Source organism: Pleurodeles waltl, chromosome 5, assembly GCF_031143425.1.
Source record: "Pleurodeles waltl isolate 20211129_DDA chromosome 5, aPleWal1.hap1.20221129, whole genome shotgun sequence".
Taxonomy (NCBI): domain Eukaryota; kingdom Metazoa; phylum Chordata; class Amphibia; order Caudata; family Salamandridae; genus Pleurodeles; species Pleurodeles waltl.
Window position 1 is genome coordinate 51,026,810 of NC_090444.1, and position 13,747 is coordinate 51,040,556.

Sequence of the window (13,747 nt, forward strand, 5' to 3'; positions counted from 1 at the left end):
TGATTTTAAGATTGTGCGTTTGAAAATGCCACTTTTAGAAAGTGAGCATTTTCTTGCTTAAACTATTCTGTGACTCTGCCTTGTTTGTGGATTCCCTGTCTGGGTCAGTTTGACAGTTGGGTTGTTTTTCACCTCGCACTAGACAGTGACACAAAGGGGGCTGGGGTGTAACCTGCATTTCCTGATTAGCCATCTCTGCTAGGAGGGAGGGGTGGAGTAGTCACTCTCATCTGAAAGGACTGTGCCTGCCTCTGAAAATGCCGGCTCCAACCCCCTGCGGTGTGTCTGAGGCCTTGCTTGGGCAAGGCAGGATTTCACAAGTAGGTGTGAGTCCCCTTTGAATAAAGGTGACTTCAAAGACTAAAATGGGTATAAGAAGGGCACCCAAATCTACAGAATTTAGAAACACTTCTGGAACCAAGAGGAACCTCTGCCTGGAGAAGAGCTGATAGCTGAGGAAGAAGTGCTGCCCTGCCTGTGACTGTGCTTTGTGGAGCTTTCCTGCAGTGCTGCTTCTGCCAGAGTAAGAGGGCAAAGACTGGACTTTGTGTGCCTTCCATCTTGTGAAGAAATCTCCAAGGGCTTGATTTAGAACTTGCCTCCTGTTGTTTGAAGTCTCAGGGACAGCAAAGACTTCTCTCTGTCAGCACCTGGAGTCTCTGGAGAGACTCCTGCTCTGACAAGTGGTGCCCTATCCAGTCCCTGGGCCCTTGAAAGGAAAGCTGGTGGAATCCAAGGAAATCGACTTCGGACGACTTCGGACTGACGCCGCTGCTGAATCCGGTAACACCGCCTCCAGCTGACGCGTGACCTTCGCTGATTTCTTACGCTTCCACCAACATCCCCTAACGATGCCATGAATGCACTGTATTTGAAAGACAGAGCTCCATGGCGTATGTTTTCACAGATGCATCAGAAATTCTGACGCATCTGTTGTCAGTAAACGTGTGTCATTAAATTGATGCAACTCCAGCAATGCGAGGAATTTTCCATAGGGAAAAGCCCTGCATAGATTTCACACCTGCTCTAAGCAGGAGGTAAAATTTGAATGCAGTGAAGTCACAGAATGACTCATTGAAATGTTGCAAATTTCACTGTGTCTGTTCTGCGTGGCTTTTCCCGTGGGAATGCCTACTCTGAATACATTATACCTGGTGCAGGTGTAATGTGATACAGGGCTTTACAAACTGACGCATTAGTCCCAATGCAAACATGGAGCAGTGTAGTGCACTTCTAGCACCACTGCTACATCAAGATAAAATGATGCAGCGGTTGTGCAAAGGGCTTGTAAAAGAGGCCCTAAGAAAGGCATTAATAGGGCATGTGGTAATATCAGGATTGTCTGCTAGATGTTACTTGGGCACTCGCAACCACCCTCAAGATGGCGGTGGACACTATGGACTTGGGGAGTCCTGTTGATCCCGAGGTCTTGACGAGGTAGGACCAAAGTGCCATCTTCCAAGTTGCAAATTGTGTGTGCATTATTAGAGGCAGCACACTTAGGCATCCTACTCAAGATTAAGTTACACATCACTGCTACATGTGATTCTAAGAACGTTGTTTAAATGCTTAAATGTCCTTGTGGTTCTGCTTATGTGGGGAAAACAGAACCTAAGATCAAGACTAGAATAATTGAGCACAAACGTAATATTAAAAACAAAAATGAGAAGTCAAAGGTGGCTGTGCATTTAAATGTATTTGGCCATAACAACAGCTAACTGAGGTTTCTGGTGTTAGAGCTTGTACCAACTAAAGAAGCTGTTGACATAGTAAACGTGCTCAGGAGAGAATTGTTTCGGATTAGGAATTTGAACACCTTACAACCAAGGGGTTTAAATGACCATGTGGAATTTATTTGTCTTTTATAACAGATGGATACGAAGGAATTTTCTATTATTGCATTCTTTGTTTTGTGTTTTATTTTGAGGAGCAGCACACAGGGCTTTATTGGGGCGGGGTGGGGCGGTGTGGGGGGGGTGTGGGAGTGGAGGTGCGGAGCAAATAAAAAAACTATTTTTTTTAAAATCACTTACCTACTGTGTTCCAGTTCCGCGCCGCTCCTCCCCGTCACTGCAGGCAGGCACAGGCTGCCAGCCTGTCCCGCAGCAAATGCTGATAAGAACAGCATCAGGATTGGCTGGGAGTGCCCAGCCAGGGAGCTCCCAGGCAGACTGGGAGCCTGTGCATGCTCTCTCCAGCTGGAGAGAGCCTACTGCACATGTGTGTTTGGCCAGCCCAAGACAGCCGTCTAAACATACATGCGCAGTGAGGGGGGTGCACAGTGCACTCCCCTCATCTCTTCATCCCCAAAGCCCACTCCTTTGACAAACGAAAAGATAATAAACATTTATTTTCTTTTATTAAAGGTGATTTGCAGCGGCTGCTGCTGGCAGGGGAGGGGGCGTTCCTCCGCCCTAATGGAGGAGCTGCGCCTGTTTTCCTGTTTGGCTGAATGAGGGGTAATTTTTCACTTTGTCCTCATGTGCACGTTATTTACCCACTTGTAATCGTTTCGTCCTGCACTTATTTCACTCCACTTTGTTTATTTTGGTGATGAAGTAAGCACATAATGATGACCGTGTAGTCAGTTATTTACCATGAGCATTAACTGTTTACAGCCTTCAGAAGTGTCGGTTTGTTATGAACAAGGAAACAACATCAGGTTTTTACAAACTTGATCCAAATGTATGGTGGGGTCTGTATGTAAATAGTAGCTGCCATTTAGTTTTTTTTTTTCATTTGTTTTCTTCACCTTTGCATGTGGGGTATGAACTTATGGTTCTAGTGCACTAAGTCATATATTCATTGGTATGTTTTTGGTCTAGCTTTTTGTTTATTGCACTAAGTGGCATACAGCAATGGATGACATTTTTACTCGTGCTAACTATTATGACTTTGCTTAGAATGGATGCACTGGTATCAGCTTTTCACCTCATGCTTTCAAAAGTGGGAACACTGAGTGCATATGCACTGGCTCACACTTCAGTTGTTTTATTTTGTCACAACCATTTTTTTGTTGGTGGTCTCATACTTTGACCTTTTGTATTTGTGGTTTGGTACTTCACACTTCTTCCCATTATTACTTTTCAGGTTGGCAGCAGCCTCATTTCTCCTAAAACCTTTTCCCCTTCATGCCATTTCTTTAGGAAATGTTTACTTTGATGAAGGGCTGTCACCCGTAATGCACTGGGTCACAAATTTTAATTATATGAATAATAATATTTGAGGTGTGAAGGTATTTTGAAATAAGAATTTTCTATTGTGATTTATGTTGGATCTAAATTTCGAGGACTGATTAATACACTGCAATAAAAAGGATTTTCATGACCTTTGGTTCTTAAATGGATGACTGTTTGTGAACATTTGACTTTTTCATGAGTGCATAGGGGGAGGTCCCCCAGGTTGGAAGGATGCTTTTTTGTCTTGCATATGCTAACTGTGCCATTTCTTCGGAGCGCAGGAAGTCAATTCTGCTGTGTGTAGACACAAAGCTTCCCAAATTGGTTTCTGCAGAGGTGGGCCCTGTGGCAAACAGTCTCCTTATTGGGGGTCCTTTCATAAAGGATCTGGGTAAATTTTTCAATACGTTTACTGCCTTGAAAAAGACCCAATCCTTCCATAACCTTTTTGCCAGGGATAGGCATTTCCGATGCACTCACCCGGCTGTGGTTTCCACAGAGCCTTTCAAAGTGTGCTTGATGTCCATTGAAACTTCTCCTGGCAAGAATGCTGCAGTGACAATACCTTCTATTGTTCCCGATCCTGCTTCCGCAGGGCCATGCATGATAGAGGTGACTCCTGTGGTGGGGCGCATGCAGGAGCACAACTTTCAATTATAGATTAGCCAAATATTTCCTTCCCATGTTCCAATGGGACGGGGGGGTCAGATTTGTTGTTTTTCTCACAACTGGGCTCAGATTACTCAGGACTCCTGGGTTCTTTATACAGTCCTTGGTTATCAAAAGGTGTTCTACAGAATCCCTTCTCAGCGCATCCCTCCTCGACCCATATGTTTTTTCCTTCCTGACCTAGGGGTCATTGATGACAAGATTAGGAGTGTTTTGGCCAAAGGTGCCATCTCCTCCACATATCAACATCCGACAGGTTTTTGCAGCACCTTCTTTTTGGTTCCCAAATGGGGAGGTGGTCACAGGTTAGTCCTCAACCTCAAAGACTTCATTGGATTGGTTTGTTACCACCACTTCCAGATGGAGGCATTCAGTTACACAGAAATCTTCTCAGTGAAGGTGACTAGATGGTCTGACTCAGTCTGAAGGATGCTTATCTCACAGTTCCAATCTTCCCTCCCCACCATCATATCTAGAATTCCAATGGTGGAATTCCTGGTTTGAGTACTCAGTTCTTCCTTTCAGTCTATCCTCTGCTCCTTGGTGTTTCACCAAACTGAAATGAAGCCCATGGTGGGATTCTTATGCACATGTGGAGTATGTCTCATTATCTACCTTCTCCTCATGGCTCAGTAGCAGGAAGTCCTTCTGTCCCATTTGAACATAACTGTTTCAATTCTTTAGCAGTTGGGGTTCCTTCTGAATACGAAGAAGTACTGGTTGACGCCTTCACAGTTTATAGGGTTCCTGGGGTTCCAGACAGATTCAGTGATGGTGCAATTATTGTTGCCTTCTCACAAGATCAAAGAGGTCAAGAAGGAGCTGAGGTCCATTTTATCCAAGGGCACGGAGCTAATATCTCTGAGACAAGTGTCTCCGATTGTCGGCATACTTGCCATTTCTCTGGGTCTCCTTCATTATCGGGCTGTCCAACAGGTCAAGATTCACCAACTCCGGTAGGACCTGTCCTATCAGGAAGAAAGAATGGAGATGGAATGTTGGTTGAGCCACATGGAGGCCCCGAACGGCAGAGCAATTTTCAGTTCTCAACCAGACACGGTCATCGAGTCCAATGTGAGCAGTTGGAGTCTCATTTGGAGGAGACTATAACAGTGACTGATTGGTCCTCTGCCTCTACTTTCAAATGTTTTTGTTATAAACCTATTGTAAATGTTGCATCTGTGGTGGTGAATCAGCTTTAAACAAACACAATCGAGGCCTCTGGTCCAGATACAAAATTAAAAAATTTCAAGGATTTTCAATTCAATTAAGGACACAGGGGCAAGGATTATCTCACCCATTGAAGTGATTGTTTTATCATACTATAAGTATATGATGGTGAAGTCGTTCCCACCCTAAGTAATTAGTTGGTTTGATATGCAGAGATTACTCCTTTCTTGCTCTTGACAGGTTCAGACAGGCAGCAGAGTTTAGCTTTTTCTAGCTGAAGATCCGAGGTCTGGCTCCTGTTGGCAAAGTTCCTATTGATGGTTAAGGTTTTCTGCAATGGCCACCTTATGTTCGAAGAACTGTTAGATCCTTTGCTGGTTATATTTGTTAGGATATTTGGAGTTCTGTTGAGCTGTTTGGACTAGTTCTGCAAAGAAACAGGAGGAGTCCTCGTGTGTTATCCATGATGTAAGGGTTGGGGGGTTCCTAATTGGCTGGCAGACTTATGAGAAATGCAGTTTTTGTGCTTACTGTGTTTTGATTGGCTACTGAAAGTTTTGAAGTAAAGATAAAGATGCATAATCCTCATCTCGGTGCTATTAATAGAAGTGAAATTTCTTGACACAAATGTTTCCACATTTTTCATACTCGCTTAACTGAAACCTGAAGTAAAGGAGAGGAACAATTGGTCTCAATATGGTGGCCATATTGGTTGTGTCAAGGGCGGTATTAGATTTATAGAGATACATCTTGAAGATATCAGTAAAAGTAATTCCTTTGGAAAGAAATGTGCACAAACTTTCTGTGGAATAAGGGCTGGTAACTTGAGTGAAATAGCTTAGTATATGATGATAGCAAATCTGCAGCAATATTCTCTTGGCAGCAAGAAAACTTTTCAGTGATCTGCAGTGGCCCCTCAAAAAGAAATCAGAAAGGGTTTCATACCCTGTGAAGCAAAGTCTACCTGATTATTACCACTTTAATGAGGGATCAGGGCTTAAATATTTCACACAGACAAAGAGAGGAAAAGAGATGAAATGGGTGAACATAGGGGAGAGATTAAGAAAACACTGGAAAGTACAGAGAAAAGACAGAAAGAGAGGAAAAAGAGAGGAGAAAGGCAGAATGAAGAGAGGTAGTGGGAATAGTAGAATAGACAAGCATGGACAACAGAGGTATTGGGAAGATAGGAGAGGAAAGACACACAAAGCAGAGTGAACAGAGCAGAGTAGAAAGCAAGAAAGAAAATGGAGTTAGATGATCGACAACTAGAAGAGACACCAGAGAACCAGCACATAAAAGGCAGAGGGAAGAGAGGAAAGAGGGACAGTGAAGCTAGGGAGTTCTGTGCCTAGTATTTGTTTTATTGGGATTTGTACAGGACACACAGTAGTCTACATTTTTGTCTCTCCTTTTTTTCTCTCATTACAGTTCATGATAGTTTCTGCCCTTATCCTGGGATGGCCCGAACTGAGTGCTCTTTAAAGAACCAACAAGTCACATGCTATGACGACTCCAATTGTGCTGGTGATGAGAAATGTTGCTATGAAATGTGCAACAGGAAATGTATGAAGTCTGTGCCAGGTGCGTTACTGGATCGTTTTCCATTAATTTCATTCTTTCTGCTTGTTTGTAACTTTTTGTAAACCACTTCCTCAAGCTTAAATCAAAAGTCAGTAAATACAGCTGCAGTATATGAACCTTCATGTGAACCAACATTTGAATCTTCATATGAGCCTACATGTAGCAAAGAGCATATTGTCATGGACCATGAAATTCAAGAAAGTATTTGAGGCTAATGTAGCACAGAGTAGGTTACGATGAGGGTGACGTGGATTAGAGTGGGTGAGGGTCTTGTGGGATTAGAGTGGGTGAGAATCATGTGGGATTAGTGTGGGTGAGGGTGAAATGGGATTAGAATAGGTGAGGGTGACATGGATTAAAGTGGGTGAGGGTCATGTGGGATTAGTGTGGGTGAGGGTGAAAAGGGATTTGAGTGGGTAAGGGTAAAGTGGGATTAGAGTATGATGATGTGGGATTAGAGTGGGTGAGATTAAGAAGGGATCAGAGTAGGATCAGGTTAGGTTGATATAGAATTGGTATAAAATAGATTGAAGATAGGGTGAGGTTGTCATGTGGGATAGGGTGAAGGTATGTGGGGTAAGACTGACATGGGTTGGAGTAACCTGGCATTGGTCTGGTGTGGGATGGCATGGACTGGAGTGAGGATGAATGTGGGATGGGATGAGGGTATGTGGGGTGATAAGGCTGAACTCTCAGTGAGATGCAGCAGAATGTTGTGACTATTGAGGCAGCAGTTGGAGTTGACAAGAGTGACAGCAGCAAGTATTTGAACTGGTTCAGGTCCCATACTAACTGTAGCCCCTAAAGCCCTAAATGAAACCGTTGACTCAAAATAAGTTAAGTGGTGAGTGCCAGATGTCCATCGAGGGAGTAATCAGAAAAATAACATTTCAACTGGCACTGAGCAACTGAGCCCAGAAGTCACTTTGAAAGATTGTTTTTCCTGAGGAAATTCTGAGATCCCTTACTTCTCTCCTCACTTCTTTCAATCGTTAATTCTTTCCTTCTGCCCATCCTGCAGTCTCTTTTACCTTCCTTCTTTACCCCATCTTTCTGTTCTTTCCATATTGGTTCACCCTTCCATGCCTCCATCACTTTCTATCCATCATTCTTCATCCTCTTTATTCATTTAGCTTCCCTTTTTTCTTTCTGTCATTTCATCTATTTGCACATTCTCCCGATCCGTCCACAGTTCCCTTCAGCCATTTCACCATCCATTTTGTATCCATCCTTCTATATAAAGTCTACCTTTAATTGATCCGTCCATTTCTTCTTACACATATATATCTCCTGTTCATCATCCTAAATCTTCCATCCTTCAATCTATCCATCTCTGCAGCAATATGTTCACCTCCCCATTGTCTTCCCTCTATCCTTTTCTGAATCCATCCATTTTTCCATATCTTCATCAATGCATCCATCTCCCTTCCCATCCTCCAACTATCCTTTTTGAAATCCATCCATTCTTTCCATCTAATCATATTTCTAATCCATCTCTCTATCCATTCTCCCTCCATCCTTCTCTAAATCCTCTATCCTTCCATCTATCAATCTTTGCATCAAAACATCCATCTCCACATCCAGCTCTTCAATATCTGAGGCAAGCTAATTTGAGAGACAGAAGCTTAGGCTATCTCATTGGGCAAAATAAGAGAGGAGATGAAGGAAACAGGGGGAAGGTGCTTGGGGAAAAGAAATTAAGACAGCAGGGAGCAAAATTAGGAGAGCGGTAAGAGGCAAAGGAAAGAGAGAAGGTGAGAGAACATCTTGCCCTTGAGAATGAGGAGCTTAGGATAGCAGGAGTAACAATTCCACCTGGAAGACGTGACCTCACCTCCAGTTCAGGCCAGGTAGTGGCCCAGATAGAAACAGTGCATATATACATATATGTGGAAGGTCGGCATATCTTGAAATGGTTTCTGAACTTTGAGATTGTCTATAAGGTGCAGGCCTTAGATGAGGTGCACAAAGCAACTACTTCATGGGCTGCTTGCCATTCGAGAAGACACCTATCAATGGAAGGATGCCTGTGGCAGACCAGGTGTTCTGCGAGCAGATGAAGTAAGCTCTGAATAGGTGGTCTGGCTGAAGCCTGCTTAGTAGCTTCAGAAGTTCAAAGAATATGAGAGCGTGGATGGTGTTGCATTTAAAACTAGGATAGATTGTATATTACATGATTAGAACGAGTGGGAGAGAGGGATGGAGGCTAAGGAGTTATATTCTTTTAACCAGTTTATCATGACCGAGTGAATCAATGAGGAGTGCTCTACTTAGGAAATACCTGACAGATCTGACAGAGGGATCCAGAGAAACGTGAAGGGTTGGCTGACAAGTGGTTAGCTAGCTGGGTTAAAAAAAGGGATACAGTTGAATGGTTCTAATCCAAAAAAGGCCACAATACATTCTAAGGGCCCCAAGGAAGGCATAGACAAAATAAGAATGGTGTCCAGTATGGACATCACTAGAAGGGAGGATAGGAAGGTACTTCCAAGGTGGTGACTTGTTTTAAGCACCACCTGGTGGGACACAATAGAAGAGACAGTTAGGTAAAAAAAAACCTTTGCCAGCTACACCCGTGATAGCCAGTATGCTACACATGGGAGAAGGGGTCCGACAGGGCTCTTTTCTGCTCAACCTAGAAGCTATGGACATCTAGTGAGGGATCCAGATGCTCTGAAGCACATTCATCCTAACACAGTGGGGTTTGTGCAGGAAGTCAGTATCAGAGGAGATACCTCCCTGAGGGACAATGGAGCTTTCAGGAGTATGGCTGAGAGGAAGTATCTCAATCCCAAGGAAAGTCTCCCTGGTGCCAAGAATACAGGCTTAGTAGCTAGCAGTGAAGGTACTGAGTACCTGCTTCACCAAATTGAGGTAGAAATCAGAAGACTTTATAGCTTGGACAGCATCAGCTGTGTTGACCAGAGAACAGGCTGTGCGGCGGTCTCAGAAGGAAACTAGGACCATTCATGATTTGCAGAGACTAAACTATTTAGCAGGAAGTAGCAGACACAAGGAAGGCACTGGCCATGAAAGTCATTGCTTCTTCTCCTGAGAGAGAGGAGGGTGAGGCTCTTAAAGCAGGCTAAGGGGTGGAGCCTTAGTTGCTTCCAGAGCTGCAGTGTTTGCTAGCTTCTGGGAACCTCCACAAGATGGTTTCCACAAGGCAGAGGGGGGTGCCTTACACTTGCCAGACTTAATAAGGAAGCACAGGAACATGTCAGAAAAGAAGAGGTCAAGGAAACACTATGTTGGCTAGGACGATGACCTATTCCCGGCAAACATATCAATCAATCATTGAATCATTTGTAAAGCACGCTACTCACCGCTAGGGTCTCAAGGCGCTGAGAGGGGGCAGGGGGAGAAGTGCTACTGCTTGAACAGCCGGGTCTTGAGGCGTTTCCTGAAGGTCAGCAGGTCCTGGGTTTGTCATAAGTGGACGGGGAGGGAGTTCTAGGTCTTGGCAGTGAGGTAGGAGAAAGATCTGCCATCGGCTGTAGTTCGGTGGATGAGAGGGACGGTGGCGAGAGCGAGGTTGGCAGAGTGGAGTTGACGGTTGGGAGTGTGGAAGGTGAGTCGCTCATTGAGGTAGGCAGGGCCAGCAATGTGGAGTGCTTTGTGAGCGTGGATGAGGAGTTTAAAGGTGATCCTCTTGTTGTCGGGGAGCCAGTGACGGTCTCTCAGGTGGGCTGAGATGTGGTTGCGGCGTGGGATGTCGAAGATGAGGTGTGCAGAGGCATTCTGTATAAGCTGCAGTTTTTTCTGGAGCTTGGTCGTGGTCCCGCGTAGAGTGTGTTGCGGTAGTCCAGTCTGCTGCTGACGAGGGCGTGGATGATTGGCCTTCTTGTTTTGGTGGGGATCCATGTGAAGTTCTTGCGGAGCATGCAGAGGGTGTTAAAGTAGGAAGATGAAACAGCGTTGACTTTCTGGGTCATGGTGAGTGCTGAGTCTAGGATGAAACCTAAGTTGCGTGTGTGGTTGGTGGGTGTTGGTGTGGTTCCAATGCCGGCTAACAACCAGGAGTCATCCCATGTGGAGCAGTTGGAGCCGAGGATGAGGATCTCCGTCTTGTCTGAGTTAAGTTTTAGATGGCTCCTATCCATCAAGTTGGCAATGGCCTTTATTCCATCGTGTAGGTTGGTTTTGGCTGTGGTGGGGCCCTTGGTGAGAGAGAGGATCAGCTGTGTGTCGTTGGCGTAGGAAATGATGTCAAGGTTGTGGGATTGGACGATGTTGGCGAGCAGTGCCATGCAGATGTTAAAAAGGGTTGGGCTGAGCGAGGATCCTTGGGGAACGCGCAGATGGTCTTGGTTGCTTCATAGAAGAAGGGAGGGAGGCGTGTAGGAAAGTACCATCTTGCCTGGCATGTTACCCCCATATTTCACTGTATATATGTTGTTTTAGTTGTATGTGTCACTGGGACCCTGCCAGCCAGGGCCCCAGTGCTCATAAGTGTGCCCTGTATGTGTTACCTGTGTTATGACTAACTGTCTCACTGAGGCTCTGCTATTCAGAACCCCAGTGGTTATGCTCTCTCATTTCTTTCCAAATTGTCACTAACAGGCTAGTGACCAATTTCACCAATTTACATTGGCATACTGGAACACCCTTATAATTCCCTAGTATATGGTACTGAGGTACCCAGGGTATTGGGGTTCCAGGAGATCCCTATGGGCTGCAGCATTTCTTGTGCCACCCATAGGGAGATCTGACAATTCTTACACAGGCCTGCCAGTGCAGCCTGAGTGAAATAACGTCAACGTTATTTCACAGCCATTTACCACTGCACTTAAGTAGCTTATAAGTCTGGTAAAGGTTGGGTGCTAAGTTACTTAGTGTGTGGGGACCCTGGCACTAGCCAAGGTGCTCCCACATTGTTCAGGGCAAATTCCACGGACTTTGTGAGTGCGGGGACACCATTACACGCGTGCACTATACATATGTCACGACATATGTATAGCGTCACAATGGTAACTCCGAACATGGCCATGTAACATGTCTAAGATCATGAAGTTGTCACCCCAATGCCATTCTGGCATTGGGGAGACAATTCCATGATCCCCCGAGTCTCTAGCTCAGACCCAGGTACTGCCAAACTACCTTTCCCGGCGTTTCACTGCAGCTGCTGCTGCTGCCAACCCCTCAGACAGGTTTCTGCTCTCCTGGGTTCCAGTCAGGCTTGGCCCAGGAAGGCAGAACAAAGGACTTCCTCAGAGAGAGGGTGTTACACCCACTCCCTTTGGAAAAAGGTGTCAGGGCTTGGGAGGAGTAGCCTCCCCCAGCCTCTGGAAATGCTTTGATGGGCACAGATGGTGCCCATCTCTGCATAAGCCAGTCTGCACCAGTTCAGGGATCCCTCAGCCCTGCTCTGGCGCAAAACTGGACAAAGGAAAGGGGAGTGACAACTCCCCTGACCTGCACCTCCCCTGGGAGGTGACCAGAGCTCCTCCAGTGTGCTCCAGACCTCTGCCATCTTGGAAACAGAGGTGCTGCTGGCACACTGGACTGCTCTGAGTGGCCAGTGCCAGCAGGTGACGTCAGAGACTCCTTCTGATAGGCTCCTTCAGGTGTTACTAGCCTATCCTCTCTCCTAAGTAGCCAAACCTCCTTTTCTGGCTATTTAGGGTCTCTGCTTTGGGGAATTCCTTAGATAACGAATGCAAGAGCTCATCAGAGTTCCTCTGCATCCCTCTCTTCACCTTCTGCCAAGGAATCAACTGCTGACCGCGCTGGAAGCCTGCAAAACTGCAACAAAGTAGCAAAGACGACGACTGCGACCTTGTAACGCTGATCCTGCCGCCTTTTCGGCTGTTTTCCTGGTGGTGCATGCTGTGGGGGTAGTCTGCCTCCTCTCTGCACTAGAAGCTCCGAAGAAATCTCCCGTGGGTCGACGGAATCTTCCCCCTGCAACTGCAGGCACCAAAGAACTGCATCACCGGTCCTCTGGGTCTCCTCTCAGCACGACGTATGGGTGAAGGTGATGTGGTTGCTGGCGGAGAAGACCAGGTTGAGTGTGTGGCCGGCGGAGTGGGTGGGCGTTGTGACAAGTTGTTTGAGACCAAGGTTGGCGAGGGTGTTAATCAAGGCGGTGGTGTTGCTTTCGTTGGCATTCTCGAGGTGAAAATTCAGGTCGCCGAGGAGGCTGTATTCAGTAGAGGACAGGGCGTGGGTGCTGATTAAGTCGGCGATGGAGTCACTGAACTGTGGCCAGGGGCCAGGGGACCTGTAGATGAGGGTTCCTCTGATGGTGGTGTTGGCGTTGATGCAGATCTGGAAATGTAAGTGTGCGGCTGCGTCAAGGGCGTCCTCAGTGTTGGTCGAGAATCTGACGGTGTTCTTGTGGACTATGGTGATCCCTCCTCCCGGTCTGTTGGAGCAGGTCTCTGCGGGTTATCTTATAGCATTCAAGGATGGCTATGGTGATGTTGGGTTCCGAAGAGGGGTTCATCCACGTTTTGGTGAGGAAGGCGACGTCCGGGGATGATGAGGTGAGTAGGTCCGAGAGTTCCACGGTGTGCATGTGGACGGAGCGGGTGTTGAGGAGGATGAAGCTGAGGTGGTTGCGTTTGGTTCGGGTGAGGTGTTTGGCGGCTTGGGGGCAGGAGAAGCTGCAGTTCCTGCAGGTGAAGGGTCCGTGGGTGATCTTTGGGGTGGCTTTGAAGCAGGAGGCAGAGCGGCCTGTGTTGTGTTGAGGGCGAGGAGGTTGTTGGCATTGTAGCAGCGTTGGGCAGCGTGGGGGATGTGGGGGCCAGGGGTTCTGGCTCAGGGTGCGGTCCAGGCATGGACAGGCCCCATCAGGCTTGCCCCTGGCACTCCTCCAGCATTAGGTTGCCATTAAGAATGGGAGATGGTAGCGAGGTGCAGCTGGGAGGCAGTGCTGCGGGCGAATTGGGGCAAAGGGGGTGGGGCCGCAGGGGACGCAGCGGCAGGAATAGGGAATGGAGAGAGCATCAAAGAAAGCCGAAAATGGCAGAAAACAAGAGAAAAAAGGCTCACGGCAAAGGGAAAGGAGTCTGAAAACGGAGATACAGAGCAAAAAAGGCACAAAAAAAAGACAAATACAAGACAGACACAAAACTTACGGCAACCACTAGACACCAGGGATGAGGCGCAGGTGGGTGCCTGCGGGTGGTGGAAAGCCTCTA

General features: G+C 46.5%; 1 protein-coding gene across 6 annotated transcripts in view; it reads left to right on the forward strand.

Moving 5' to 3' along the window:
• LOC138297205 (WAP four-disulfide core domain protein 8-like) overlaps positions 1-13,747 on the forward strand; it is a 340,016-nt gene that overhangs the window by 192,085 nt on the left and 134,184 nt on the right. For all 6 annotated transcript variants that reach the window (XM_069236695.1, XM_069236692.1, XM_069236697.1 and 3 more), the window contains one exon: positions 6,450-6,602. In XM_069236695.1, coding sequence (XP_069092796.1) covers positions 6,450-6,602 — 153 coding nt within the window. The remainder of the gene's footprint in view (positions 1-6,449; positions 6,603-13,747) is intronic.